Source organism: Osmerus mordax, chromosome 5, assembly GCF_038355195.1.
Source record: "Osmerus mordax isolate fOsmMor3 chromosome 5, fOsmMor3.pri, whole genome shotgun sequence".
Lineage (NCBI taxonomy): Eukaryota > Metazoa > Chordata > Actinopteri > Osmeriformes > Osmeridae > Osmerus > Osmerus mordax.
The window spans coordinates 11,301,504-11,328,599 of NC_090054.1; the positions used below are offsets into that span (position 1 = coordinate 11,301,504).

A 27,096-nucleotide genomic window follows, 5' to 3' on the forward strand; every position below is an offset into this window, starting at 1 on the left:
AATCCTAATATCGACTTGTCTTGGATAGTAGAGGAAGTTAAGTAAATTCATAACCTCAAGGAACGGCATAATTCGGTTTTGAATAGTTTACAGCCTATGTTAATTTCCTTCAACAGCAGTTGAGTATCAGTCTTGTTAAGGCATTGGAATTCACTGCTACACGTGCAAGATTTGGAATGAGTCGCTGCTCAGGATTAGGCTGGTCAAATCTTGTTCTATCTGGTCAGGACAGGTCATTTACATACATTTATTATTACATCAGTATAGAGGGGGCTGACAGTGCCAGTCAAGTCAGAGCCTTGTGTTTCTCTACAACAACACATGGGTTAAATAGTGTTGTAATAATGCAGTTAGATAAATATTTTAGAAACCACTTCTTTGAGATTCTCTGTAAGGCTTTTGAACAAAGGTAGAGTGAAGGAGGTATACAAAACAAAAAGCAACTTTTGATAAAACCTTGTAAATGTAGGACCTAGATTCATAGATTGAACAAGAATGTGTAAAACGTTAACATTCGGTTTAGTGATGAATGGTCTGGATTTTTGTTGTTTTACTTGCACAGAGGGCTGCAAATGGTAATTGTTTTGATATAAAACGTTCATAAAGGCAATACACAGTAGTTAATGAAGGTGAACTGTGCTATCAATGTTTCTTGACATGTAAACAAATGACAGCGCCATCTTCTGTCAACGTAAGTGAAACTTAAAAAGCATTGTGAAAGGAAAGCTTACAGCACTCTCTAGTGGAGAAAGGAACACAGTATTTTCCTCCACTAGTGTAAGGAAAGGACACCAACCACTGAAAATACAATTTGTTCATTTACAACCCAGTGAAAAACTGGGTTTAATACAGTTACAAGATAGATGAGCATAATTTTGTTACAAGGTTCAGTTAGTGTTGGTGACCCAGCATGGGTTGTACTGAAAAGACTAAGCATGCTATGCACAAGACTAAGCATTTCATTTGTAAAGATGCCACTGACAGCTGTGTCGTGCTTTAGTTTTTTCCCTTAAACTGTTACCCTTACAGTGAATTGTCCTCCGGCTGCAATATCTAATACCTTTTTAACCTGAGGTATTTTTTTAAAAGGTCCCTTGTTCAATGAAACAAAACCAGAGATTAAAATCCGCCTTTACTGTAAAAGCAAAATCACATACTTTTATAAAGCATTTTGGGTCATTTGCTTTACAAGGCTGTAGGTTTAGGTTTTTCATATGTGAGACAATTTTGAAGATGAGCAGTGTGTAGTGTAGAACAGTTGGTCAAGAAATGGTAATATATTTTCCCTACTCATGTATATATCTGTTACGTTGGGCACAGTACCATGGTTTATGTGAATTTCACTCATTTTGAATGAGTTATGGAATAATTTAATATAATTCCACCCTAAAACCTCATTTGGTTTGGATTTTGGTAGGTTTGAGTTGGTTCTAGGTGGGCATAGTTCTGTACTGCTTGGTTTTGGTCTGAGTAGGCATAGTTAGTCTCAGGGTAGCCTAGATTGGACTCGCCAAGGTTGGTTTCTGGGTAGGCAAGGTTGGTTTCTGGGTAGCCAAGGTTGGGCTCTTGGTAGCCACGGTTGGGTTCTGGGTAGCCACAGTTGGGTTCTGGGTAGCCACGGTTGGGCTCTGGGTAGCCACGGTTGGGCTCTGGGTAGCCATGGTTGGGTTCTGGGTAGCCATGGTTGGGCTCTGGGTAGCCATGGTTGGGCTCTAGGGAGTTGTTACTTGGTTCTGGGATCTCTTCTGAGTGGACCAACTGACAAGCATGTCTTAGTCTGGATTTAAGACCAACATTCTGGAACAGATACACTGCCACCACAAACTGTAACACCTAAGGAAAAAATGAGATTCACACTGAGACTAGAGATTCACTCATTGCATGAGATGGTTTAAACAAGCTTATGGTTGGTACTGTACCTGAATAAGTAGGAGGCCAAGGTCAATGCCCAGTATTGCAAAAATGTTCTCTTTCAGCCAATTCAGTATCTTGTTTTGACAGCCCTGGTTCAATAAATATTCTGTTAACATGCATTTCAGAGTAATTTTAAGTGTCATAAAATGTACAAAGTGCACCAATACATTGTATTAGTACATTAATAAAGTAGATTAGTAGGCTGAGAAACTGTATATAATCTTATCAATAAGAGAAAATGTTTATGTAAGAGAGAAAGCTATTCTGGAATGATACCTCTGTATAGTGTGATCCTGTTCCAAAAAGTGTTATATTGCTTGCGAGGATGGAGCAGCCTGAGGAATTAAAGCAGGAACATGGAAACACCATTGATGAATTGACCCAACTTATATTCAGACTCGAAATGAAGAAGTTTTTCATCCAATCAGCATGGCTCTCTCTACCACAGCACTGCCCCTTTAAACACAGAAACAACAACCGTGATATGTACTACATATTCTAACATACATTATTATTATCATTATTATTATTTCAGGGTAGTAATCCTTCAAAACACATTACAAATAATGTTGATTCAATATTGATGTATTGCCAAATCAAACAGTGTATATACTATATAGAACTGTCCTTCAGATTTTACATAAATCATAATCATAAATGATCATGTAATTTGATGGTCTGATGAATAATTAGGTTGACAAAGTAGGATGTATTAGTGATTTACAATAACTACAAGGAGGCCCTGATCATGTTACATTATGTTATACTTGATCATTCATGTTTGTCAAGTTAGTTCTTTCGCTGTCAGGCTGTACTTACATAGTGCTGCACATTATCTAGAAGTTTCCATTCTAGTCCAGAGGTGCCATTTCCATACTCAGAAATGATTGCATCCACTTTTTCAGACAGTATATTTTCTACCTGAGAAAGACAAATCTGTCAGACCATGCAGTGTCATTTTGGAACTAAATGCCAAAATTGGTAAAAGCATGTTTTTCTTTCATGCATAGCTGGAGAATATGCTAATATCCTTCAGACATCCCTACTTTTCAATGTAGGTGACTTCAGCAATTATTACCCTAACCTGCTGAATCATTGCTATTAGTCAAACTGAATATTTGTCTGTCTCCATATATATCTGCAACCTGCCAGTGTGTAAGTTGGTAAAGCCCATGTATTTTTATTGGCACTGGACTTACTTTCCCTTGGTTAAGTAGTAGAAGGACTGTGACAAATACTTGGCCAAGAACAATGCAGATGAGGAAGATCGTGTCCTTAGAGACAGACAAAACAATTATCAAGTTTTCATCATCACTGCTGGAATGAAATGATCCCGAGAGAAGACATATTTGTCAACATTTGAGTCACTCACCAACACTAACAGGCACCTGTTTTCCAAATGAGCACCTGCACAACCTACTACACTCACACAGGTTGCCACCAGGCCAACGACGAACAGACATCCAGCAAATGTCTTCACGTCTAACACACACAGACACACACACATAGTTACACATTTTATTTGGTTACATTAACCATCATTTAGCACTTTAATCAGCCACATGGAATAACAAAAACGATTGAATAACATCTGTCCTGTGTTAGTTTTGTTTTTTTTGTTTTTACAGAAATAGAGAATAGACAAAAACGTAGGCCCCCTGGTTTCCATCCAGGGGGTCAGTGTGGACATTGTTGAGGATTACAAGTACCTGGGAGTACACTTAGACAATAAACTGGACTGGGCCAAGAACACTCAAGCGGTTTACAGGAAGGGCCAGAGCCGCCTCTATTTTCTGAGGAGGCTGAGGTCCTTCAACATCTGCCGGACAATGCTGAAGATGTTTTATGAGTCTGTGGTGGCCAGTGCTATCCTGTATGCTGTTGCATGCTGGGGCAGCAGGTTACGGGTAGCGGACGCCAACAGACTCAACAAACTGATCCGTAAGGCCAGTGACATTGTGGGGGTGGAGCTGGACTCTGGCGGTGGTGTCAGAGAGGAGGATGCTGGCCAAGGTACATGCTATCTTGGACAGTGTCTCCCACCCACTCCATGAAGTGCTGGTCAAGCAAAGGAGTACCATCAGCGGAAGACTCATCCTCCCAAAAAGCACCACAGACCGCCACAGGAAGTCATTCCTGCCTGTGGCCATCAAACTCTTTAACTCTTCCCTCTAAGGGTTAGTCTGTATGAGCCTAGGTCACTAAACTCGACATTGATAATTACATTACAAAGGCGACTTTAACAAAGGCATAGGGGACTTTAACAAAGGCGATCTCACTCAAGAACTCCCAAAATATAGACAATTCATCAAATGCCCTACCAAAGAAGGAAACACCTTGGATCACTGCTACTCTACAATCAGCAAAGCATACCATGCGGTCCCCCGAGCAGCACTGGGTCACTCTGACCACGCCATGGTCCACCTGATTCCTGCATACAGGCAGAAGCTAAAGCGCTGTAAGCCTGCTGTGAGGACATCAAAACAGTGGACCAGTGAAGCTATGGAGGATCTGCGGGCGTGCTTGGACTGCACTGACTGGGACATGTTCACGACTGCTACCAATAGTCTGGATGAGCTCACAGAGGCTGTGACATCATACATCAGCTTCTGTGAGGACTGCTGTATACCAACACGCACCAGGGTAAGCTACAACAACGACAAACCCTGGTTTACAGCTAAACTCAGAAGGTTGAGGTCAGAGAAAGAGGCCGCGTTTAGGAGTGGGGACAAAGACAGTTTCAAGGAGTCGAAGAACAGGTTTAGCAAGGCGGTGAGGGATGCTAAACGACTGTACTCAGATTCCCACTGCCGGGGAATCGAACTGGCAACCTTCGGATTACTAGTTCGACTCCCTCACCGCTCAGCCACCTGACTCCCTACTTATTTTATTTATACTTATACCCACCTGGTACTTAATTTATTTTCTGACCTGTTTTATAGTTTTATAGTGTATTGTATTTTATCTTTGCTAGTACTTTCTCCTGTGTGCACTGACGTAAAGGCGAGCTGCTGTAACAAAGAGTTTCCCTTCAGGGATCAATAAAGTATTTCTGATTCTGAGAGGAGAAGCCATGCAGAAATGACCTTTGAACCTGAGCTGGTGCATTAGGGCCTCAGCCTGTCTGTAACTCGCTTTACCCAGGGAGCCATTGGGGCACCTCACCATCCTGGAATTTCTACCGTAATCTTTTAAAAGAAGGGTTTTTATAATTCTCTTAAAGAAAAGACAGTTTTTCCTACCAGATTTGAGGACTGCCACAAAACTTCCTGTATCAAACAAAATCCACACTGCACATCCAAAGATACTGACACCCAGAATCTATGAGGATAAAGAATAGGCTTGTTAAATGTTGCACAGACAAAGATAATCAGAAGGAGGATAAGCACAACTTATCTTTTACAGCAACAAAGGCAGCTATTATACTTGTGTGCCTAATTTTGTACAACTGAAATTGTGTCTAAATCCTATAGACCTTATAGGAGGGTTACACTCCAAACCTTCCTCTCAGTATCAACTAAAGTATATGTCTTTGTTGACTTGTGATGCTTCCTGAATAGTGTTTCAAATGGTCCAATTAAATAAACCAGTCTATCAACTGAAATACATTAGCAGAGTTTACATTATTAAACCCTTTACCTGACCTGATAGATTTTCTTGAACCTCCAAAAGACCCAACGGAGTATTTTATTTACAAGATACTTCAGAACTTTGTAAGCACTAGTAAGGTAGGCTGTTTATCTTACCCCAAAAAAGGTGTTGAAAATGGCTGAGAAGAATTTCAATAAGTGTAACTTCTCTTCCACCTTCATGGTTCTTTGGTTGTCTTCTCTGTGATAAAATGTTTTGTTGGTACATCAATCAGACACATACAAATACACACAGGCTATTTAGTAAATTAGCATGTACATTTGTTAAGTGTGTGTCTCTTTGTAAGTGTGCGTGTTTGGTGAGTTCTGGATTACCTGTATGTTGTTAGAAGCTTCGTCTGTGCTGTGTTCTGCTTCTCTACCAGGAATTTGACAGGTAAATCATCTGCTTTTCACAATTTTCTTCCTGTACTCCTACTGGGCAGGTTTACAGCTATTTTCAATCAATGTGTGTGTGAATACTGACTCAAAACACGCTAAAGTTGAGTTGTCTTGAAATAACCATGGAACAGAGTTCAGTTCCTTATTGTTTTTATAATCATTAACTTTGGACAAAGTTACTAGGCAACACTGACATGGCTGCCTACGTCACAATAGTATGAATGAAGAGATTGCATGATCCTGAACTGTCACCTGACCAGAGGCGTTGTTAGACATAAAACTGTACTGGGGCACAGGCCCCTATTCATATCTCTTTTTTTTTTTCAAGCTTGCTGCGCACAATGCACTACTAGGCTATAGAAACTCCCCTTGCTTATCCCACTATACAACAGTTCAGGGATGCAAGTTTGATGTCAGCTTTGGCAGGGACATCAATACTTAATGCAAGTGCACACATTTTTTTGCATTCATCTGAGCGCAAATACTGTTTTTTTAAGCTTCATGTAATATTGTTTTTATATTTTAGTCAAAATAAGGTGGCCTATCATTTAGAAACTATCTTTAGTTTTGTAATGTTTTCTTAGCCTCCCTCAATTCTGACTTGTGTGCCGAGTCCGACACCTGGACTTCTGTGTGCTGCTGTGGCTATTTGGCAAGCTCAGAAGAGCGCGCTGACATGGAATTCTGCGTGCATCGTTTTGTGTTTTCCGTTAAACACTTTTGCAAGCGTTGCTTGGGATACTGCGTTTACTTTTTCTGGGATTATCAATCTAAATTAATGCACTGACTAATAAAGTAAATTGTTAAAAATCTAACTTTTTCTTCTAAAATTTTACGGGGGCACAGCAGATTTATACTGGGGCACGTGCCCCAGTAAAAAGGGTCTAACGACACCCCTGCACCTGACTATATATTGAACTCCATCAGTGCTTAAAGTGGGTTTCTTTCAGCAGGATATGGGAAAATACTCCAGACGTTTGTGTTACATACAGATAGGCTACTGTTCAGGACTTCTAAAATATCTGTGTTCTGATTGGTCATACTTATCCGCATGGATCCAAAAGTTGAGCTTTTCTCAACTTTCACATCCATATTTCCATCCAATAAATCAGAGTTAAACGCAGTTGTACATGAGGTTTGCTTCGAAATGTTGTGCACAGTCCGTAAAAATATGTAATAGTGTTAATAGGCCACAGGCATAAAGGTGAAATGTAAAGGTGCAATTCTGGATGCACTCACTATGTGTGCATGTAAGGCTCAGGTGTGAGAAAAAGAAGGCTTGTCTTCTGCCTCATTTCTATACACTGAACCTGTGTGCAACTAGCACGGGGACCTGATTAATCAGTGGCCATGATGGATGTGGCCACTCTCCCAACAGATTTCCCTCTGACCAGAATTTGGTAGGGCACAGGGGCAAGGATCACAACTGTTTATCTGATCATCAATTCTTTGAAGCAACTTGGTCTGATAACTATACTAGCAGTGTTTCCACCTCCCCTATGTGCTGGGAGAAACTTCCAGTCTTTTTTCACTGCAGACATACATCACATTGAATCTCACCGCCAGTGGCGGATCTAAGGGGTGGCAAGGGGTGGCAGCTGCCACTCCAATAATTTTTTCTTTTAATGCATTTAGCAGTTGCTTTTATCCAAAGCGAGAGCTTTACAAAAGTGCATAGGTCACTGATCATAAAAACGAGATAGCCCCAAACATTGTGGGTAGCCAAAACATGAAGCATGCATTGTGAAAAACCAAATAAGTCCCAAAGGGAAGAACCATAAGAGCATATAGTTAAACAAGTTACAATTAAACAACATGAACCTCAATCTTCCCATGGAAACATATTATTTGTACATTACAGAATATTTCAATAAATAATATTAATGTTATAGCCTAATCATTTACCATAGGGAGTACTGTACCCCCCTACTTTGGGTTTTGATTCGCCTCCAGGAGGCCACCCAACAACTTCCTTCTGCCACCCCATTGCCACCCCGAATGAAAATCTCTAGATCCGCCCCTACTCACCGCCACACAACTACAAGCTAAACACCACAGAATAATCATCACAGGTACCCATCTGGAGAACATTCTCAACACTCAATTACACTTGTTATTTGGGAACAAGCTACAAGCATCAGGCAGCGATACATAGGCCTACTCAGCGCCCCATCAGCACCAACCAACCGCCGCAGGCCTACAACAAAATAACGTTATCTCCCTTCATTTGCATAACCCCTCCCCCTTGCTTCCACATTGGCTAAACTATCAGACCACAACAAACCAGAAGACGAGGAATGAGTACGACTTTCGCTCGTTCTCTCTCGCTTCGTATGTGTCGTTGTGTTTGTTGAGGTCGCGGAAGGCTTGCTTATTTGTTGCTTGAAGGCAACAAATTTGATGAATTTCGAATGAGTAGGCCTACGAAACAAGGTAGCTGTAGCTTTAATGTGAGCTCCCCCCTTTGCCTTGATGGACGCGCAAACCACCCAAACGTCGCAGTGTTCGACGAGTTAAATGTTAAATCTTCGCTTTGGCCGGAAAAAGCTTAGTATCAACTCCAACTCTTGGCGAAGATGTATAGCTACGCAACATTAGCCTTCCACAATTTCAAAAAATAGAAGCTGTGTCTATCTTTTATTCGCTTGGCAACTTAAAACCACTGCAAGGACCAGCAAAACGACTTTATGTAGCTGTTGAGTAAGACTTGCTTTGTGCCGTCCAAGAGTCATTCTGGCCTGGTTAGTTGCAAAGACATGAACAATTCGTCAATCGCAGGTTCGCTTCAAAGCCTATATCAGATCACAAGTTTTCGTTCTGGGAGATCCTCTCACGTAGACTTTACCCATCTAATAAGCCATTGCACCAATTCCTGCGTCTATTACTTCACTGTTAGACACACCGAGACATGAATGGCATCCAAATCCAAATCTCGCCTGGCTGCATTGCCACGTTCTGAGATATGCGCTTATTGGGTTTTGTCGTTCGGCTCCCATTTGTACTCTTTTTATGAACTGCACAGATTCTCTAAAGGTAAATGGGTTAAATGTATTTCAATGAATAGGCCAAGCGAGTCTTTGCAGAGTCTGAATAGTATGTTATTTCTGCCACCTCAAAGTATATATTTGTTTTGTTATGCCTTAACCTTTTTGACCATCCTCAAATCCAAAGAACGTACTCTAACTTGCTTTGTAATTGTAGGCGTTATTGGAGTTGCATGTAATCTGTTAACATCATCACACTTTTTATAATGATAATAAAGAGTCTAAATGATGCTACACAACTGACGACACTGTTTACCATCTTATTCCAGAGCATGAAGCTGGACTGGAGAGAGAGTTCCAACTTCAGAAAGGGTTACTTGGGGGTTTTAAAAAGGTGATTATATTTTCGGTCATTAAACTCACATTCTCCAGAATGTGAGTTTTCTTTTGGTTAATACTCTCTTGGTGTTCCTTGTAATCATTGTAACAATTATAATTCAACTGAAGTACAAGATGGAACTGTTCAGTGTTATTAAATGTGAATATTTTTTAGGACCCAAATGACTTTGAATGGAGCTTCTGGAGCAACTGGGCCAAGAAGTCTTTGCTGTGCACTTTGTTTGGGCATGCGGTGGTCTCCAAATTGTCCTCAATCTTGGTTCCCAAGGTAAAAATAACAAATGCTAAACATATCGAGGCGAACATGACTGTGCTGTGATTGGTCTTGCAAATTATAACTTAGAAGGCACAACAACTTTTATTGGCTGGAGTAGGTGAATAATTAAACAGTGTGTGTAACTGAGTTGAATTGGTTCATAAATACCCTCCACCATTGAATATCTAGTGTCATAGCTGGCAAAAGCGGTGTTATTAGAGGTGGTCATCACTTTTGTATGTCAGAAGACCCTAGCACGAACCCTGGTGTGGGCAAGATCGGGAGGAACCTGTTCTGTACATGTTCTGTATGCTGTTCTCCAGCTCAAGGTGGCGGTGGTCTCAGGGTATGGCCTCCTGGTAGCCTGTGGCACTCTGGGTATTAAAGGTGTGGCTGTGATAATGGTCCATCTAGGCCTGTCATTGGGTGTGGCCCAGCTCTGCAGACCCAGCATGTCCTGGTGCTGTGCCCTGTTGCTGCTCTCCACCCTCCACATTCCCCCTGTACAGGAGCTCAAGGTGAGTCCCACCGCTTCCAGAACATTCCACATATAACTCCACAGTGTGCAGCAAAGTGCTACAAAGGATCTAATTCATTGCGATGTTTCATGAATGGGACTCCATGACATGAAAACAAGAGCGATACCAGTCATGCCTTAATGCGTGTAGCGTCGCTAAGTAACCATTTTGTTGTCTCCCACAGAGAAGCTGGTATGAGACAGAGGAGGAGTATTACCTCTTACTCTTCAGCGTTGCCGTTTGTGGTCTCCGCTTCATCAGTTTCAGCCTCGAGCACTGCTGGCACCCACTAGAGGCTGGAGGACTAGTGCAGATCTATTGGTTGACTGCTTACTCCTTCTACCACCCTCTGTTCTACAATGGACCCATCGTCACCTTCAAAGACTTCGTCGAACAGGTAAAGGGGTTCATCCAACGAGTTGTACGTGTTTAATAAAAGCACAGGGAAGTTTGAACTAAGGATAGGAACCACAAGTGGGTGGTCCAATTAACCCTTGTGCTGCCTTCGGGTCACATGACCCAAAGGTTCATAACGAACCATCGTTGTGTTTACCCAATTCTACCCAATACAAAAACAGATACAAATAATTTTATTTTAACCTTTGCAATGTGGGTGGTCTGAGACAGCCCAACGGTTAAAAGAAAATGCTTCACTTTTGTACGCGGTAAAGTTGTCGCAATACGACGGTGGGTCACAATGACTGATGGGTCAGAATGACCCGAAGATAACACAAGGGTTTTAAACGTATGCTTGTCTGTTAGCGGCAAGAACTCAATATGGAAATAATACACTTCAGTATTTAGCATGTCTTCATTAGTCATTTCTGCTCTGTCTACATGTGTTACTGGAGAAAATACAGTGCATTGTTCTGCACAGTCTGCACCAGTGCCGGTCCTAGTACATTTGGTGCCCTAAGCAAGGTGTACCTACCAAAGACTGTTATATAAGGATATTTCTCACCATCCCCATATTGTAGATGCAGAGACCAGCTGAGAAGAATGGGGATAAAAGGACTCTCCTCCCATTGCTGGCCAAAGCAGGAAGGATAGTTGTGTGGTGGCTGACAGCAGAGTACATGATCCACTTTATGTACATGCACTCAATTCAGACCAATGAAACCTACCTGGAGATCCTTCCCCCTTGGGCCTTGGGTAAGAATGTGTTACTGCCGGCCTACATCCATTTTTCCTCTGTTCATCTTTTTGAATGAATTAAGACAAATACACAGCGAACTGGTGACTGTCCCCTCACTCTTTTTCCCTCTGTCTCTCACCTTATCACTATTTCCTGTAGGTGGACTGGCTCTAGCCCTTGTCCAGTTCTTCTATGTGAAATATTTGGTTTTATTTGGCTTGCCGTCATTACTGGCTACACTGGACAACTTGGTCCCACCAAAACTTCCTCGCTGTGTCAGCATCATGTACAGTTTTACAGGGATGTGGAGGTGGGTTTGAAACACATACACACACACACACACATATTAATATATTAGACCAGTCAAATCCATGAGTATTATAAGACCTAATAACATTACATTATTTGAGAACAAGACCAAACAGGTTTGTCACGTTTCAAATGCTTTATCAAGCTCATGCTGAAGAGGGCAGTATGAACTTAGTTGCTGGACCTAAATGCTGAACTGAAGCATTTGTGAATGCCCTTTATACATTGGAATCCTATCCCAATTTGAAAACAAGTTAGAAATGTTGAAAAGTATGTATTTAATATGTGAGGCATCATAAAGGTCAACATTATTGCTTGTTTATACTTTATCCTTTATAACCTTCCAGAATGAAATTCTGATAGTATCAAACCCTGCTGGCTGATCTGGGTTAGCTCTAAAGGAATTCCGTAATATGAATTTCACAATGTTACTTTGGTTGTGACGTCTAAGGAATGCTGTCTTTGATAACATGACTGTCTAAGTTGTGAAGCACTCAAATGTAAAAGATGTAAAATGTAACTCCACAAATAGTCTGTGGCTGTTAATGCTTGAATTGTGTCCATTGTGTACACTGAATCATTGATTGAATCTAACCCTCCCTCAGTTGCTCTGCATTGCACCCACCTTTGTTATTCTGCTGGGTATCCCCATGGCGCTAAAATGGGATTGCCTCTATCTTGTGATGCATTCCACATATCTTAGTGCAGTCATTATATAGAGCAGTGCACACACACACACAAAACACATAATTAGCTACCCCTTTTTCGATATTTTTTACTTACTGGACAAAAGGAGAATGTCTATCTTTAGTCAGCTCATATCCTCAGCCCAAGTGTACAAGTTTTTATCTGGCGAAAGCACAGATAAAAAAATAATACTTTAAAGCACACTGCTCATTAAAGTAATATTATTGATAGTGACGGGTTATGTTACAGTTTACCTTTGTCAACGGTAGCCCGGTCTATTTGCATAGAGATATAATGCAGCCTGTTGGTAAAAAGAAAACAAACTTCTTCACCAAATGTTATCAGATAGTGTAAATTAATCAATGTGCATTCAGTGCTAACCAGCTGCCTTGCAATTTAAAATATCTAATGCCAATTAGATATAAATATTTTGTTGGGTTCGATGGGTTTTCTACAATATCTGTGTGTATTTCAACTATAATTTCTATTTTTCATACAAATGTTTCTTGTTTTTCAGGCATTTTGATGAAGGGCTGTATCTGTGGCTGATCAGGTAAGATTATATATCAATATAAAGTTAACCCTTGTGTTGCCTTCGGGTCACATGACCCAAAGGTTCATAACGAACCATCGTTAAGTTTACCCAATTTTACCCAATACAAAAACAAATAAAAATTATTTTCTTTTAACCTTTGCAATGTGGGGGGTCTGAGACAGCCCAACGGTTAAAAGAAAATGCTTCACTTTGTTTTTGTATGCGGTAAAGTTGTCGCAATACGACGGTGGGTCACAATGACTGATGGGTCAGAATGACCCGAAGATAACACAAGGGTTAAACACTAAGTTACTCAACCTGAAGAAATACAAATGTACATTTGAGTTTATGCAGCTGGAGGAACATCACTGTTGAAGCATATTAAGCAACACTGACATATGTCCATTCCATATGGGGTCAAATAGTTTTGATTTGCTAAAAGGTGGTTGGTTATTGGTAACCCTCACGTTGCATTAATATGAAGTACTTTCACTTTTTGGGCTGTTGAAATGTTTCTTCATGTTGATTTTATGAGTGCTCCATGTAGGATATCATTAGTTGTTGTATGGGACTGGAGAACTCAACACAAAGTGAGCTGTCTGCTCAACAGCCTGACATTTCCATAATGGACATTTTATTAAAGATGTAAAGTGGATTGGAAAAATGGAGGCAAGAGCACAAAGGGAATTTTATTCAGCACTATTCATTCTCTCTCTTCCACCTGGCATTTTGCCCAGTATGGTGTGGATCCATTTGATCAGTCATGGGTGGGAATTGGTAGCAGGATGGGAGGAGGGGGTGTCTGTCTGAGTTTGTACATGTAGGGGTGTAAGGAATAGGCATGAGCCTGGGATGATGGGTGGCTCAGTAGTATCAGACCAGTAGGCATTTGCTTCAGCCCAATGAATGTCAAGATTCAATTTTATTTGTATTTTGTCACTTCTACTCAAAACACGACCAGTGACTTGATGTTCAATTGTTTTATTAAAAGGGAGTGGGATAGAGGAAATGACTGTCTGTCTAATTGTCTTACTACCAAGAATATACATTTTAGCCTACTGTGCCATCAGCGATTTACACCTGAGGACTCATGTATTCTTTTTAGCTTTTGTCTTTGGACATGTTCCTGCCTGAGGCATTACAGATTCCATCTTTGTTGCACTATCAGAAACAGAACATGCATGTATTCATTATCATGAGATGCATCACATCATTTCAATGCAGGTGGACAGCTTGTAGCAGGAATATTTTTCTGTTAAATATGCACATAAATAATAAGTGCTATTTACTTTAAATAACAATCATATTTTTTCTATCCCCCATTCACAATGAACAGAAAGCTGAATGTGTTATTTTGGTCTTTGTCAGATATACACAATGTGTATATCTGTATAGGGATTACTTTTCACCTCAACCATATCATGCTGCGAGCATTTATTTTGAGCATTTACGAAACATTATAGTAGCAATATTAGACAAAGATGACCAGCTATTGGAAGAATCTAGTTTTTGCTGAACATTTTCTTAAATATTTTTTTTATTCATCTTAAAGATGTATCCCCAGCCATTCACATGTAAGTTCCATGCTGAAATTGGTCTTTCAGGTATTTTGAAATGTGAACTTAGTTTCTGACACCTACTGTGCAAAGTGTTTCTGATTAAACATGAAAGTGTGACAATGATGCTGCTAATGTAAAATGAAATGCATAATACCCTCTGTCTCCTCTCTAAAGTGGATCTGAAGTGGTGCTAATGCAGTTTTAAATCCTCTTAGACGGTCTGAAGCGTTCCCTTTCCAAAGTGTGTGTAGGTGTTCCACACGCTCCTGAAGAAGACTCAGGTCCGTCATTTCATGTCTCTTCAGGCTCTTATTAGGCACCCCTGTCACTTTCCTTCCACTTATACTGTGTGTTAGTGTGGGCAATACGCATCAACTCATCAACACTGCTGAGTCGATGGTCTCAACCCACATGCAATTATGAAGAGGGTTCTTAAAGAATTAGTGGAAAGGATTCTGTGAGCTTTTGTTTCAGTGAGATCCAAGACATAAAATGCAAATGGCAGCAGTGCCTACCTGTGTCCTTCAGATGATTGGGATAGGAGGGTCTGGGGATGGGGAAACAGATAACCAGTATCTACTTTACAACATCACTGCACATCCACACCCAGCTAAATAGTGAGATGTTTACAGTGGCTGTCTGAGACAAACACAGAATTAACAATTCGCAAATTATAATAAACACCATTATGTATATTATATTCAAATTATTTGCTTGCCTATAATACACCTTGTGTCATCTGCTATTTTCCTGTGGCTCATCTTACAATTCTTTGTTTAATAACTTCATGCCGTGGGTGAGTGGCACTTAGTTACTCCTAACACCACAGAGACAGGGACACAGCTTGGCAGAAACCTTATTTGTAGTCTCGTGTAGATAACTCCTTACAAGCTGGGAGTATACATTTCAGTTGTGCTTTGTTGGGGTGGACAATTGAGATGGTGTAAAATGATTATTCGAACTGCTTTCATACATTGCCCTGCTGAAGGAATGTACAAGGAAGGCCTAAGAAATAAACTACTCAATGACAAGTTACTAGAAGGGTAAAGAAAGGTAAAATAACACTAGCATTTACATTTACATTTGTTCATTTAGCAGACGCTTTTATCCAAAGGGACTTCCAAGAGAGAGCTTTACAAAAGTGGGTAACACTTTATAATAAGTCAACGCTTTTTGGCATTTACAAAGTGTTAACTAATAGTTAGTTAATCCTTTATAAAACATTTTGAAACATTAACAATACATAATTAAATAGTTAATAAGCTTATTATTAAACACTGTTGATCATTAATAAACACTGTTAAAAATTATGTATTTTATTCATAATACAATTCATAAGGTGTTTGATAACTGCATTATCATACTTTATAGACAGCTTGTTAATATAGTTGCAAACCAGTAGTTTAAAAGGTGTTAATGGTACATGAGCTGGTATAGAAAGCATTAGCAAATGGTGAACAAACCATTTACATTACCTTTATAAAGCATGAGTAAATAACTAACAACATATTTACTTATGTCTTTAAATTATGTATACCAAGTCGAATACAGGATGTACACTATGCTTTGCAGATATCTTAACAACTATTTTATAAAGACTTACTAATGATGCAACTTCTGATTAGTAATGCAAGTTATAAAGCATTTACTAACTGTTAGTTAAGGCTGTTGCGTGACCTAATCTAAAGTGTGAACTATTTATGCCTTATTAAGCATTTATAGAAAGACTATAGGCCTATAGATGTTGTGTTTTTGTTTTTTTTAGAAGAAATAGCTGTTAATTTAATTACCTGGGTAATAAAATAGTATTTTATTTCCATTAAGAAGCGATACAGTAGAATTGGTATAAAAGTTGGTTACCCAAAGCTGTATTTTCTTTTTTTTAAATGGCTGTAATAAACTGCAAATGTTTAGCTACTCCTGGACAGGTCTGCAAACGCCTTTGAAAGCAGAGATTTGTTAAAACGTTTGTTAACCGAGACCGTAGGTCGAGGGTTACAAACAAACAAATCGTTTTAACAAATTGAGGCGACAAAGCGTTTGCTGACCTGTCGAAGAGTAAACATTTGGTTTCTTATATACTACAACAATATGTGGGAAGATCCCAAATATAACACGGCGAATCTGGAGCAGACGCCATCTTGTCAGAGCAATCAGCGGCACTTGTACTGGTGACGTCACTACATCTCCAAGGCAACATATCAACAACTCTTTTGAGAACGTTTTCTGAACCAATAAGAACATCATATTGGTTCAATTGCAACAACAGTACGAGCGTTCTGATTGGCTAATGGGTAGTCATGCCAGCCGCGTATTAAGTCTTTATATTCTATGCGCGTATTGACCTGCGGTCTGATACGTATTCTTATTGCCCTCCGTTGATGTCATCTTCACAATGAGCGAGATCGAGGAGTTTTATACTATCCAGATGACAATGAAGACATCAACAGCGACGAGGAAATTCTTAACTTTCTAAAAGAGCAGAAAAGTGTGAACACAGAGAGATAAACGACAAGCGCTAGGCAGATTGCTACGTTTGGTTGCTCAGATTTCAGATTTGTTGCTAGGTACTGTAGGTGCTAACACCTGAAACACACCGTGTGAAGACTTGAGTAGAGCTGAACAAAACGACATGTTTTAAATGAAAAGAGCTAAAAATGCCATATAATAAACAACTTACTAACCTCGACCGTTCGGTCATGCCGGGAAATATCAAACTCAGGTTATAAGTATCGACCGCTGTCACTCTCGGCTAGTAGAGCTAAGTACTGTAGTTAGTAAGACTCATGCCTGTCATTACTTCAATAAAATAGTAATTTTGTGTATCACATTGTGTTGTGTCTGTTTCCTTTTGAGAAACGTATGTTCAGCCTTTGTGAATGTGAGGTTCGAGAATGGACAAGAATACCTTAATAAATAACTTATAAATGTTTAATAAGGCATAGATAGTTCACACTTTAGGTCACGCAAAAGCCTTAACTAACAGTTAGTAAATGCTTTATAACTTGCATTACTAATCACAAGTTGCATCATTAGTAAGTGTTTATAAAATAGTTGTTATGATACCTTTGTGAATGTGAGGTTTGAGAATGGACAAGAACACCTTAATAAATAACACAAAAGCCTTAACTAACAGTTAGTAAATGCTTTATAACTTGCATTACTAATCACAAGTTGCATCATTAGTAAGTGTTTATAAAATAGTTGTTAAGACATCTGCTAAGTATTAGTGTACATCATGTATTCGACTTGGCGTACATTAATTAAAGACATAATTAAATATGTTGTTAGTTATTTACTCATGCTTTGTAAAGGTAATGTAAATGGTTTGTTCACCATTTGCTAATGCTTTCTATACCAGCGCATGTACCATTAACAGATTATAAACTACTGGTTTGCAACTATATTAACAAGCTGTCTATAAAGTATGGTAATGCAGTTATCAAACACCTTATGAATTGAATTATGAATCAAATCCATAATGTTTAACAGTGTTTATTAATGATTAACATAGCATTTAATAATAAGCTTATTAACTATTTAATAATGTATTGTTAATGTTTCAAAATGTTTTATAAAGGATTAACTAACTATTAGTTAACACTTTGTAAATGCCAAAAAGCGTTGACTTATTATAAAGTGTTACCCAAAAGTGCATAGGTCACTGATCATAACAAAGAGATAGCCCCAAACATTGCGGGTAGCCAAAACATTACATTTACATTGTCATTTAGCAGACGCTCTTATCCAGAGCGACTGACAGTAAGTGCAGGGACATTCCCCCCGAGGCAAGTAGGGTGAAGTGCCTTGCCCAGGGACACTGTCATTTGGCACGACCGGGAATCGAAAACAAAAAAACAAACAAGCACCAGAGGGAAGAACCATAAGAGCATGTAGTTAAACAAGTTACAATTGAACAACATGAACCTCAAAAAGTGCAAGACTGTACCTGTAAAAAAGCAATCAACAGTAAAAAATGTCACAGCGGGTACAAGAATTTTAAATCAGTTACAACTAACCAACAAGAACAACAAGTCTCTCAATAAGAGTCATTGTGATCCTGGAGGAAACTAGCATCAGGTCCAGCAAATCATTCCTAAGTACCATTGCACTCCCGGAACAAGTGTGTCTTAAGCCTTTTCTTGAAGGTGGGGAAACAGTCAGTGTCTGATGGAGGTGGGGAGTTGATTCCACCATTGGGGGGCCAAACAGGAGAAGAGCTTGTGTTGGGACCGGGCGCTCTTGAGCGGTGGGACCACCAGACGGTTGTCAGAAGAAGACCGTAGGTGGCAGGTGGGGGTGTAAGGCTGTAGCATTTGCAAACAGATGTATTTTACAGCCTAAAGCTTTGGGCCTATATAGAAAAGTATACATCTACAAAACACTGACAGTTCAAGCCATGTGAATATTCTGTCTAAAGACCTGAGAACTGGAGTCCCAAATATACGGACTGCAGACACTGCTTCCCCTGGACTACAGTCTGCTCGGTAATCCAATTTTGCTGTAACCAGTCAGGTGTCAGGTGGCTGAGCGGTTAGGGAATCAGGCTAGTAATCTGAAGGTTGCCAGTTCGATTCCCGTCTGTGAAAAATGACGTTGTGTCCTTGGGCAAGGCACTTCACCCTACTTGCCTTGGGGGGAATGTCCCTGTACTTACTGTAAGTCGCTCTGGATAAGAGCGTCTGCTAAATGACTAAATGTAAATGTAACCCGTTTCAGATATGTCTATGTTCCTTTGGGAGGATCCCACCATGGCCCTCTGTGGAAGGTTCTGTCCACTGGTCTGGCCTTTGGCTTCGTCTGTCTCTGGCACGGGGGACATGACTACCTGCAGTACTGGGCCCTGATGAACTGGGCCGGGGTTCTGGTGGAGAACGGACTGAGGGCCCTCCTAACCTCACCCTTCATCCTTCCCTCCATTGTAAGTAGGATTGCCATGCATTCAATTACCCTCAAAACAGGCAGCGCGACGCTCGGTCACGAACACTGGCTCTGTCTCCTTCAGGAACGTGGCCTATCGCCCCCAATGAGAAGACGCTGCGCGGCCTTTCTCTTCGCCGTCTCCACCGCCATGCTCATCTTGTCAAACCTCGTCTTCCTCGGAGGGATACACGTGGGCAGGATCTTCTGGAAAAGGGTCATCATACAAGGTGAGACTGTCTTCCAGTGAACAAACCAGGGATACAAATGGCAATATTAGCATGTGGTTTCACTTTCAGCATCTGTTGTTTAATTTGTGTGATAATAATTGAGTTTTTTAGGTTATGCCAAGCCATGCTCTCCTGTTGATTTCCACCGATACTCATTTATGAGTAAATCCAAAGGTTATCTGTCTTCATTTATACTTGTCAGTGTTTAGTTTATCCTCTATTTGCCCACAGCAATTGCATTTAGCTTTATTTGTGTTAAGAAAAAGCTCTGGTTTACAAAGAAAAGTGTGGGCTAAAGGATTGGGAATTGTTGCTGTAGAGGCTAACAGTGGACAAAGCAGTGTACTGAAAAGTTCTTCAAATCTCATGATAATAGACTTGTTTAAATAACATGCAGGATATGAATAGGAAAATAAAGCATAACATTAATTTACATTGGTGATATAGACAGGTCATGAAAGGTGGGAGTCTTAACGGGATGGTATTGCCCGATAAGAAACTGATATTTCATACTACTCTTCAGTATCTCCTTAGTTTCTCTCTATCTCTCGCTCTCGCTCGCGCACGCTGTGTGTGTGTAAGAGATGCTCTCTTTGCTGCTGGGACAGAGCGTGGTTGGCAGGGCAGTGCTGGAGTGCAGGGAATGCTGTGGTGGCTGGTGACATTGTGTCAAACAGTTCTGGGAGACATCTGTAACAAAGTGCTGTGCCAGCACTTGTATGTCCCCCGGGACTCGTTTCTTCTGCTCAATTAGTGCCCAAAGCAATGACTCCAGTCCCTCCCATTTTAGGGCATCTCTCTCTGTCTGTCTCTTTTTTCTCTGTCTCCCTCTACTAGCCACCTCACATTCATTCAGGACATCAATATTTTTGAGTGATGAATTGAGTGGAGACAGAGTGGAGTGGAGAATGTGATCTGAAATCAAGCTGCTACGTCCAGAGATGAATGCCTTCCTCCCCAAAGTGCTGAGTCGAATGCAAGGTTTTATAAGGTTTATCCACCATTGAAACTTGCTCAGTGTTACATACTCTTTATATGGACTGTTTATCACCAAAGACACTGGCCTGCTGAGTCATTTGGGGAAAGAAATATATCAACCGTGTTACAGCCCACCAGATTACCCATCCTGTGTTTCTCAACACTCCTTTGCCAATCAGGCCCTTGACAACACAAGGCCTTGAAGTCTCCACAACTGTAAGAGCCTAAATGTGTTGTCATGACGTCCTAAGATAATTGCTAGACTTTTTTGTGTGAAAATGGTGGACAATTTAAAGGTTTTTCAGTAACAAATGATCAAGTCATTGAAAAATATTTCAGGGGAGACAGTGCGTGGTCAACTGGATTGTATTTGCATACAGATAATGAGTGGTTAACAAACACAGCACAGTTGTACATGTTCAATGCCTTTAAATAATTCAGTGGACTCATTTAATGGTGCTAAAATTGACTTAAATTACCCTGGCCACAATTGAAGAATGGTACTACCTACTCCCAAAACTGTTATTCCTCGATTTAGATGAAATATTTTATGACTGGTCCCGTTGACAATTAATTTGATTATAAAACCCTAACTGGAACATGTTTTAGTTTCACTAGAGGTGCTTTATTAATTGCAACCGTGATTTAGGTGCTTGCCTCTGAAACTTGGAGAAGTATGTTTTTGGCTCCATCACTTGGATATTGTATTTCAAATTACTGACTTTTGTTTCCCTTTCATTCACCCTTTTATTCCATTTTAAACAAAACACCAAAGGGCTAGTAAAGGATATTGATTGTTTAAATTTACCATTTGTGAAATGTGATACCCCTGCTTAAATGATCTGATGTTGATAACTGTACTAAGAGGATGTCTGTTATGTAGTAATGCCCACCCACTGATAATTATGCCGACAATCACAGTCAAGAAGAAGAATGCCAGCGTCTCTATTAAAATTGGCTTGGATCGCAACCTCTGGATTCAAAGCAGTCACATGAAAGCAAACAGTGCTACCAGCCTTGTCCTATTAAAGCAGATAGATTTACTTCCTCTTTTCTCTACACGTCCACCGCCTATTCTAGCCTTCGCTGTTAGTTGGATGATAAACCTTTTTCATAAGCTTTATGACAGTAGTCAGACTTGTGCACACTTAGTTCTTGAAACAAGCCAGTTTGCTTTGACATGAAAGTTGTCTTACTGATGTTGGCTTGCCATGTTATAAAATGAATGAATACAATATCCATTTATTTAGTCCATTAGAGAAGATTAAAATCTAAAAAAAGATTTTGGGGCCAGAAATTATCAAAAAAGATGGTGTGACTGATCTACTAGATGGCTTGATTATAAATAGATTGTCTGTTCCAGTTAAAATACGTACCATATTGTTTGTTGCCTGTAGAATTTCAGATGCAAAATTGTATCCCTTCCAGGAGTGCCCTTTTCACCCCATATGCTCTTAATAAAGACCTCTCTTTTCTAATCAGGAGACAAAGGCAACCATGTTTGGCTAATTTCAGCGCTGGCTGATTAGATCCTGAATAATATGTAATTAAAGTCATCTCCAGACTAATCACAGTCCAAATGCCCACTCGTGTGCCAAATGGTAACCTTGAATGGGTTTTTTGTAGTACCATTCTTGCATGTATTTAAAGCTAAGCTAGTAGTAGTTTTAATGATAGAATAAAGAAAATATAATTTTCAGTCAGTTGGTCCTTCCAAGAACAAGAGTTTTCCAGGGACTTAGTTCTGATCCTGCTGGATTTAGTGAGTACAACCATGCACAAAACACACGCACACCCACCTTGAAAGTAATCCTCCTCATCCCCACCACCACCCCCCTCCCATTATCTCTGCAGTTTACTGAGTGCATTCCTTGTCTCAGTGTGAGAACAATCAGGGCCATTTAGTTTATTGTCAATTGGATGATAAATAGAACAGTATTCAGGATGAGTCTGAAATATAATTTAGGTTATTATGAGAATAACAATGTTCCATACTGAGGGTGATAATGAAGTGTGTTGAGTTCCCGGAGCTGGACTCTGGACGACTTGATCCAAAGACAGAATTAGTGTCTGCACATGTCGTATACTAGCCCAACGGTGTGAGATGCCTCGAAGGCCAATTTGCACCTTCAGGAATTTCTTTTTATTTCAATTAGGACTCTCTGAGATGGTTAACCAATGTAAAATAACTTTTTTAATCTATTGGAAAGTCTTACCTTTGACGTAGTTGTCAGTGGACTATCAGAGAATAGACTGGTTACCACATTTACAACACACTTCAAGTTGTTATCACTGTAGCATATAGTGACATAGGAACTTGTGTGCAGTGAACTGGCAGTGCAGTTTAACAGCATAGGCTATTTCACAAGTAGAACACGGTATGGGGAAAGGGGGTGGGGTCCAGTGGGTGGCTAAAGGTTTATGCTACAATACCTAAATCTAAAGTGCCTGTGCCCCCCTTCACACTTGCATGATGTACATAATAACTTATGCCTCTTAATCCTGGTATCAAGTAACTACATAGCTGCTCCTGTAATGTTGTTACTACAGGTTAATTGCTCATACCTTGTCTAATGACTAGAAAAGGACAATGACGGTTTTGAACACAGTCTGACTAGTGAGGCTCCTGTTTGTTGTCTTCTACCTCAGACAGAAGGTATCTCTGCAGCTGTGGGCTGTGTCAATTCTGAAATGCTAATGAGATTTTGAACAGGGTGAAGAGCGTTGAAGTGCTGTGCGTCTGCCATTGTGCTCTGTGGGCGCAGGTGTGCACTCCCTAAGTGTTGCACTGAGAGGTTGGAGGCAGGCCATGTGTGGAGGAGGAGGGGGAAAGCTGGCAGCTCTTGTGAAAAAGTTGGGGCATTGCACTTTGAAATCCAGAGACCGGGTTGTAATTTGTACTGTATCAGCAGAAATGGTTTGGTACCACAGATGGCGTTAGGGAACCCAGAAATGTGCTAGTCTTTCTTCTTCTTCAGTCAAACTTTAACTGCAAAGTCATCCCAAAGCGGTCACTCATGGACCATTTCTTGAAATGTTATTTAATCCTTTCCTTTTACAATTGCCCTTGTTATAAAAAAATAAAAATTTCCTTCTCAGCTAATTCAAATCATGACTAATTTCCAGCTTCTAAAATGTAATCACAGCAACCAGTTGAAACGTTAATGGCGAAGCGCAATTAATGGTAATAGGACGCTCCTCCTAGAACCTATTTTGTACTGTAATACTTGACTTTAAGAGTGACTAGATAGGAACTAACTCTACTGGCACTATAGATATTTAGATTATACATTTGTGTGTGGACGAATAGTGAATGTTTTGACTATGTATCAAAATAATGTCTTGTAATAATGTTGTGCTTTTTATAGTTGAATATAATTTATTACAAAGGGTAAAAAGTGTGACGAAAGCAAGAGACATTCAGACAGGCAGGGAGACTGACAGGTTCTTGATGCTGTGTTAAAATGACAGGCCCAGTGAGGAGGAAGAGAGACTGAAGGCACACATTTACATTTACATTTAGTCATTTAGCAGATGCTCTTATCCAGAGCTTACAGTAAGTACAGGGACATTCTCCCCGAAGCAAGTAGGGTGAAGTGCCTTGCCCAAGGACACAAAGTCATTTTGCACAGCCTGGAATCGAACCAGCAACCTTCGGATTACTAGCCCAATTCCCTAACCACTCAGCCACCTGACTCCCACACATCAAACCTTTTTGTTTTGTTTGTACTTTTTACCAACCCCCCCCCCCACACACACACACACACCTACCTAAATGTGTGGTGTATAAATGGGAGGTGCAGTGTGCAGTCAATGAAAATGTGTTATTTTACATGTTCTGCACAAAACATGAGTCAAGGGCAGTGAATCTCACATTGAAAAACATGAGTCACTGTCGATTTTATTTAGTAAACGTTGCAAATGGATCCCACAGCTCTCAACACCACTTCAAATATGTGTTTTTCAGTGCATCTCAACATGTTTCTGTTTCCCTAGGCTGGCCCACGATGGTGCCATCGATGCTGGCCTTCCTCTACTGCTTTGCCCAGATTGGTCTAGAGTGGAAGAACCACTGCAACACTCTGAGTCTTTAACACACTGGTTTTGATAGGAGGAGGAATCTTGTCTTGTGTCTAGGTGACCTACTGAGCATATAGATGGGACCAGACACAATATTCTTTAGTTAAGTGTTGGCAAGCTTCACTTAAGTAATTGTTTGTCAAATGTTCCTTAACATAACATTTAAGTTATTTAGTGTTCAACTAGGAAGGTTTCCACGAATACACTGTTAATGTCTGTATCCGTAATACAATTTTATATTCAGTTCGATAACTTCGAAATACATTTGAGGATAAACTGTTATTTGCTTTCAAATAGTTGAACTTGAATCCCAAATAAAACATGAAAACCTCATCTGTAGGAAACATGACTGAATTGCACTTTTTGGGTTTGAGTTAGAAATGTAGATTTCTGTGCATCACTACTTTTGTAATCAGATTAAATATTTTAAAATGAATTGTGACATTAACCCTTGTGTTCTCTTCGGGTCATTCTGACCCATCAGTCATTGTGACCCACCGTCGTATTGCGACAACTTTACCGCATACAAAAACAAAGTGAAGCATTTTCTTTTAACCGTCGGGCTGTCTCAGACCCTCCACATTGCGAAGGTTAAAAGAAAATGATTTTTATTTGTTTTTGTATTGGGTCAAATTGGGTAAACACAATGATGGTTCGTTATGAACCTTTGGGTCATGTGACCCGAAGGCAGCACAAGGGCTAAGAAAACAATGTAAATGTCATGGAATAATTATAAATACTGTGTTTTTATGATTTTGTACACAGTATATATAGATAAGTAAACGTAATCTTCAATTGACAGTTGTCAGTTGACAATAAATCATACATGAAAATAAAATACAATTTTGTAAATGGTTATAGCGTGAGTCATTTATATTCCATGTATCACATTTTCCTTCTATCTTTGAGCTACTAAAGCATACTTTGCTTTTCTGTCACAGTGTTTGAAATGGCTCGCTAAGGTGCATGTTCTTAATTGAGAAACCTATGTAGCTGTGTCAATCCTATATCTGTCTCTAAGGTAGCATCAGAACAGTGTCTCTAAATCAGATTAGTTTGAGATGTCAGAGAGGAATCCTGCTTAATTACAACAACACTGAAAGGACTTACATGTGTCTGTGATCAGCTCTGTAAACAGCTCTGTCAAGAGAATACATCTGTGGATTTAAATCTTAAATAGCTTATGGTAAGACATGCAACCCTATTAGTGAAGGATTATCTGTACAAAAATAATTTCATCACAGGTAATGGCTTCAAGAGAAGCCCATCCTTCATTTGTCTACCCTGTTTGTCATCAGTTTTTTTCATGTTTAATGATGTGTCAAATGCCCACTCAGTACTTAATCTTTGGCACTGACCCTGTGCACCACTGTGTATTATAAGCATTTTCTCCTTTAAATGGTAGCCCTTTTTCAATCTCTGGATCTGTCTTTTGTTTTATTTTTGTCATCTGGGAATACAGGATGTCATCACTCATTAAGGGGCCCACATTCAAAAATATCTGGCACAAGCATGTACTGACTTCATTTTATGAAAATATGGCTGTTTAGACAATATGTTTCTGAATGTTAACACAACATAACTAACTCTGGCTAAGATGGTCCCAATATGTTGCTGTACATTTTTGTTGTGATTGTTCATATTGAGGTGTTTCCTATAAACAGTAAAAAGTCTGTTATTTATATAAAATATTTATTGTAATAAATAGCAGTTTACATTACAAATACCTCTTTGTGCTTACAAGTACATGTTTCATCACAGAAAATGTATTTATCTACCAACATGTGCATAAATCACATGAGTTTCCTCATAGTCGGCCACTTTACTCTCTTCTAACATGACATTCCATAGTAATGTTACAAAGTGCTACAAGAACACCTGAGCAGTAGACCACAAACAGTTTCACATTGTTCAACGAGTGTTCATGCTCATGTCTTTCAGAAGTGCAACATTTGATGTAGATACTTTGGTGCATGACAAGACATACTGCATATGGGGATGGGGATGTTGTATAACGGGTTACATGATTATGCTCATTGGCTCATGCAGGAAGTTAGAGATACGTAACTATATGTAACCAGACGGCTTTAAAGCTTCCATCTAACTACAGCCTACATGGAAGAGTTGCATTAATGCAATAGATGCTAACATGGTTTATTGAAGTAGTTCCTCAGGGGTTCATTTTGACTGGTTTTCTATAGGTAATCTTTTTAGGCAAGTTGTTGACATTTTAGCCAACGTGATGCATCATTGTTATAGAGTATCCATCATTATCATTTGTATATCATGAAAAATCAATCACATTGACAAAGCTCTTGTAATAAATGGATCCGCATCTAATTATTCTTCCATTCTTTTAGAGGGAGTTACTCAATATTTCCAAGATATAACACAGATACAACTCAAAGATGATTGAATCACACCACAAGATCAGTGGCACTAACTATCAATGCAGACAAAAGCCAGATGTTTCAATATTTTAAGATTTGGAGTAAATCTAAAATGGTGTAATGTATTGGGGCTATTATCTATCATGCTAATTCAGGCTGTGTTGACCGACT

At 39.7% G+C, this 27,096-nt stretch overlaps 2 protein-coding genes across 2 annotated transcripts; one reads left to right on the forward strand and one right to left on the reverse strand.

Annotated features, from left to right (window-relative positions):
- Positions 1-1,115: 1,115 nt before the first annotated feature.
- Positions 1,116-5,948, reverse strand: si:ch73-139j3.4 (tetraspanin-19). Its single transcript, XM_067236735.1, has 9 exons — positions 5,880-5,948; positions 5,661-5,745; positions 5,157-5,235; positions 3,287-3,396; positions 3,114-3,188; positions 2,734-2,835; positions 2,191-2,370; positions 1,920-2,003; positions 1,116-1,833 (listed from the first exon to the last, which is right to left on the reverse strand). Exons 2-9 carry the CDS (start codon positions 5,724-5,726, stop codon positions 1,387-1,389), a joined length of 1,143 nt encoding a protein of 380 aa, XP_067092836.1. The 5' UTR covers positions 5,727-5,745; positions 5,880-5,948; the 3' UTR covers positions 1,116-1,386.
- A 2,531-nt stretch (positions 5,949-8,479) lies between these two features.
- Positions 8,480-25,358, forward strand: hhat (hedgehog acyltransferase). The gene is made up of 11 exons (XM_067236533.1): positions 8,480-8,978; positions 9,259-9,323; positions 9,483-9,596; positions 9,908-10,102; positions 10,287-10,499; positions 11,080-11,254; positions 11,397-11,547; positions 12,751-12,786; positions 19,047-19,248; positions 19,333-19,477; positions 24,452-25,358. Exons 1-11 carry the CDS (start codon positions 8,858-8,860, stop codon positions 24,547-24,549), a joined length of 1,515 nt encoding a protein of 504 aa, XP_067092634.1. The 5' UTR covers positions 8,480-8,857; the 3' UTR covers positions 24,550-25,358.
- The last annotated feature ends 1,738 nt before the right edge of the window (positions 25,359-27,096 follow it).

Coding starts and splice junctions, on each gene's coding strand:
- si:ch73-139j3.4 (XM_067236735.1), bottom strand. CDS start 5,726: ATGAAGGTGGAAGAGAAGTTACACTTATTGAAATTCTTCTCAGCCATT. Junction 3,189..3,286: donor ACAGGTGCCTGTTAGTGTTG/GTGAGTGACTCA, acceptor TCTGTCTCTAAG/GACACGATCTTCCTCATCTG. Junction 2,004..2,190: donor CAGGATCACACTATACAGAG/GTATCATTCCAG, acceptor TTATTGAACCAG/GGCTGTCAAAACAAGATACT.
- hhat (XM_067236533.1), top strand. CDS start 8,858: ATGGCATCCAAATCCAAATCTCGCCTGGCTGCATTGCCACGTTCTGAG. Junction 8,979..9,258: donor ACTGCACAGATTCTCTAAAG/GTAAATGGGTTA, acceptor ATCTTATTCCAG/AGCATGAAGCTGGACTGGAG. Junction 19,249..19,332: donor CCTTCATCCTTCCCTCCATT/GTAAGTAGGATT, acceptor TGTCTCCTTCAG/GAACGTGGCCTATCGCCCCC.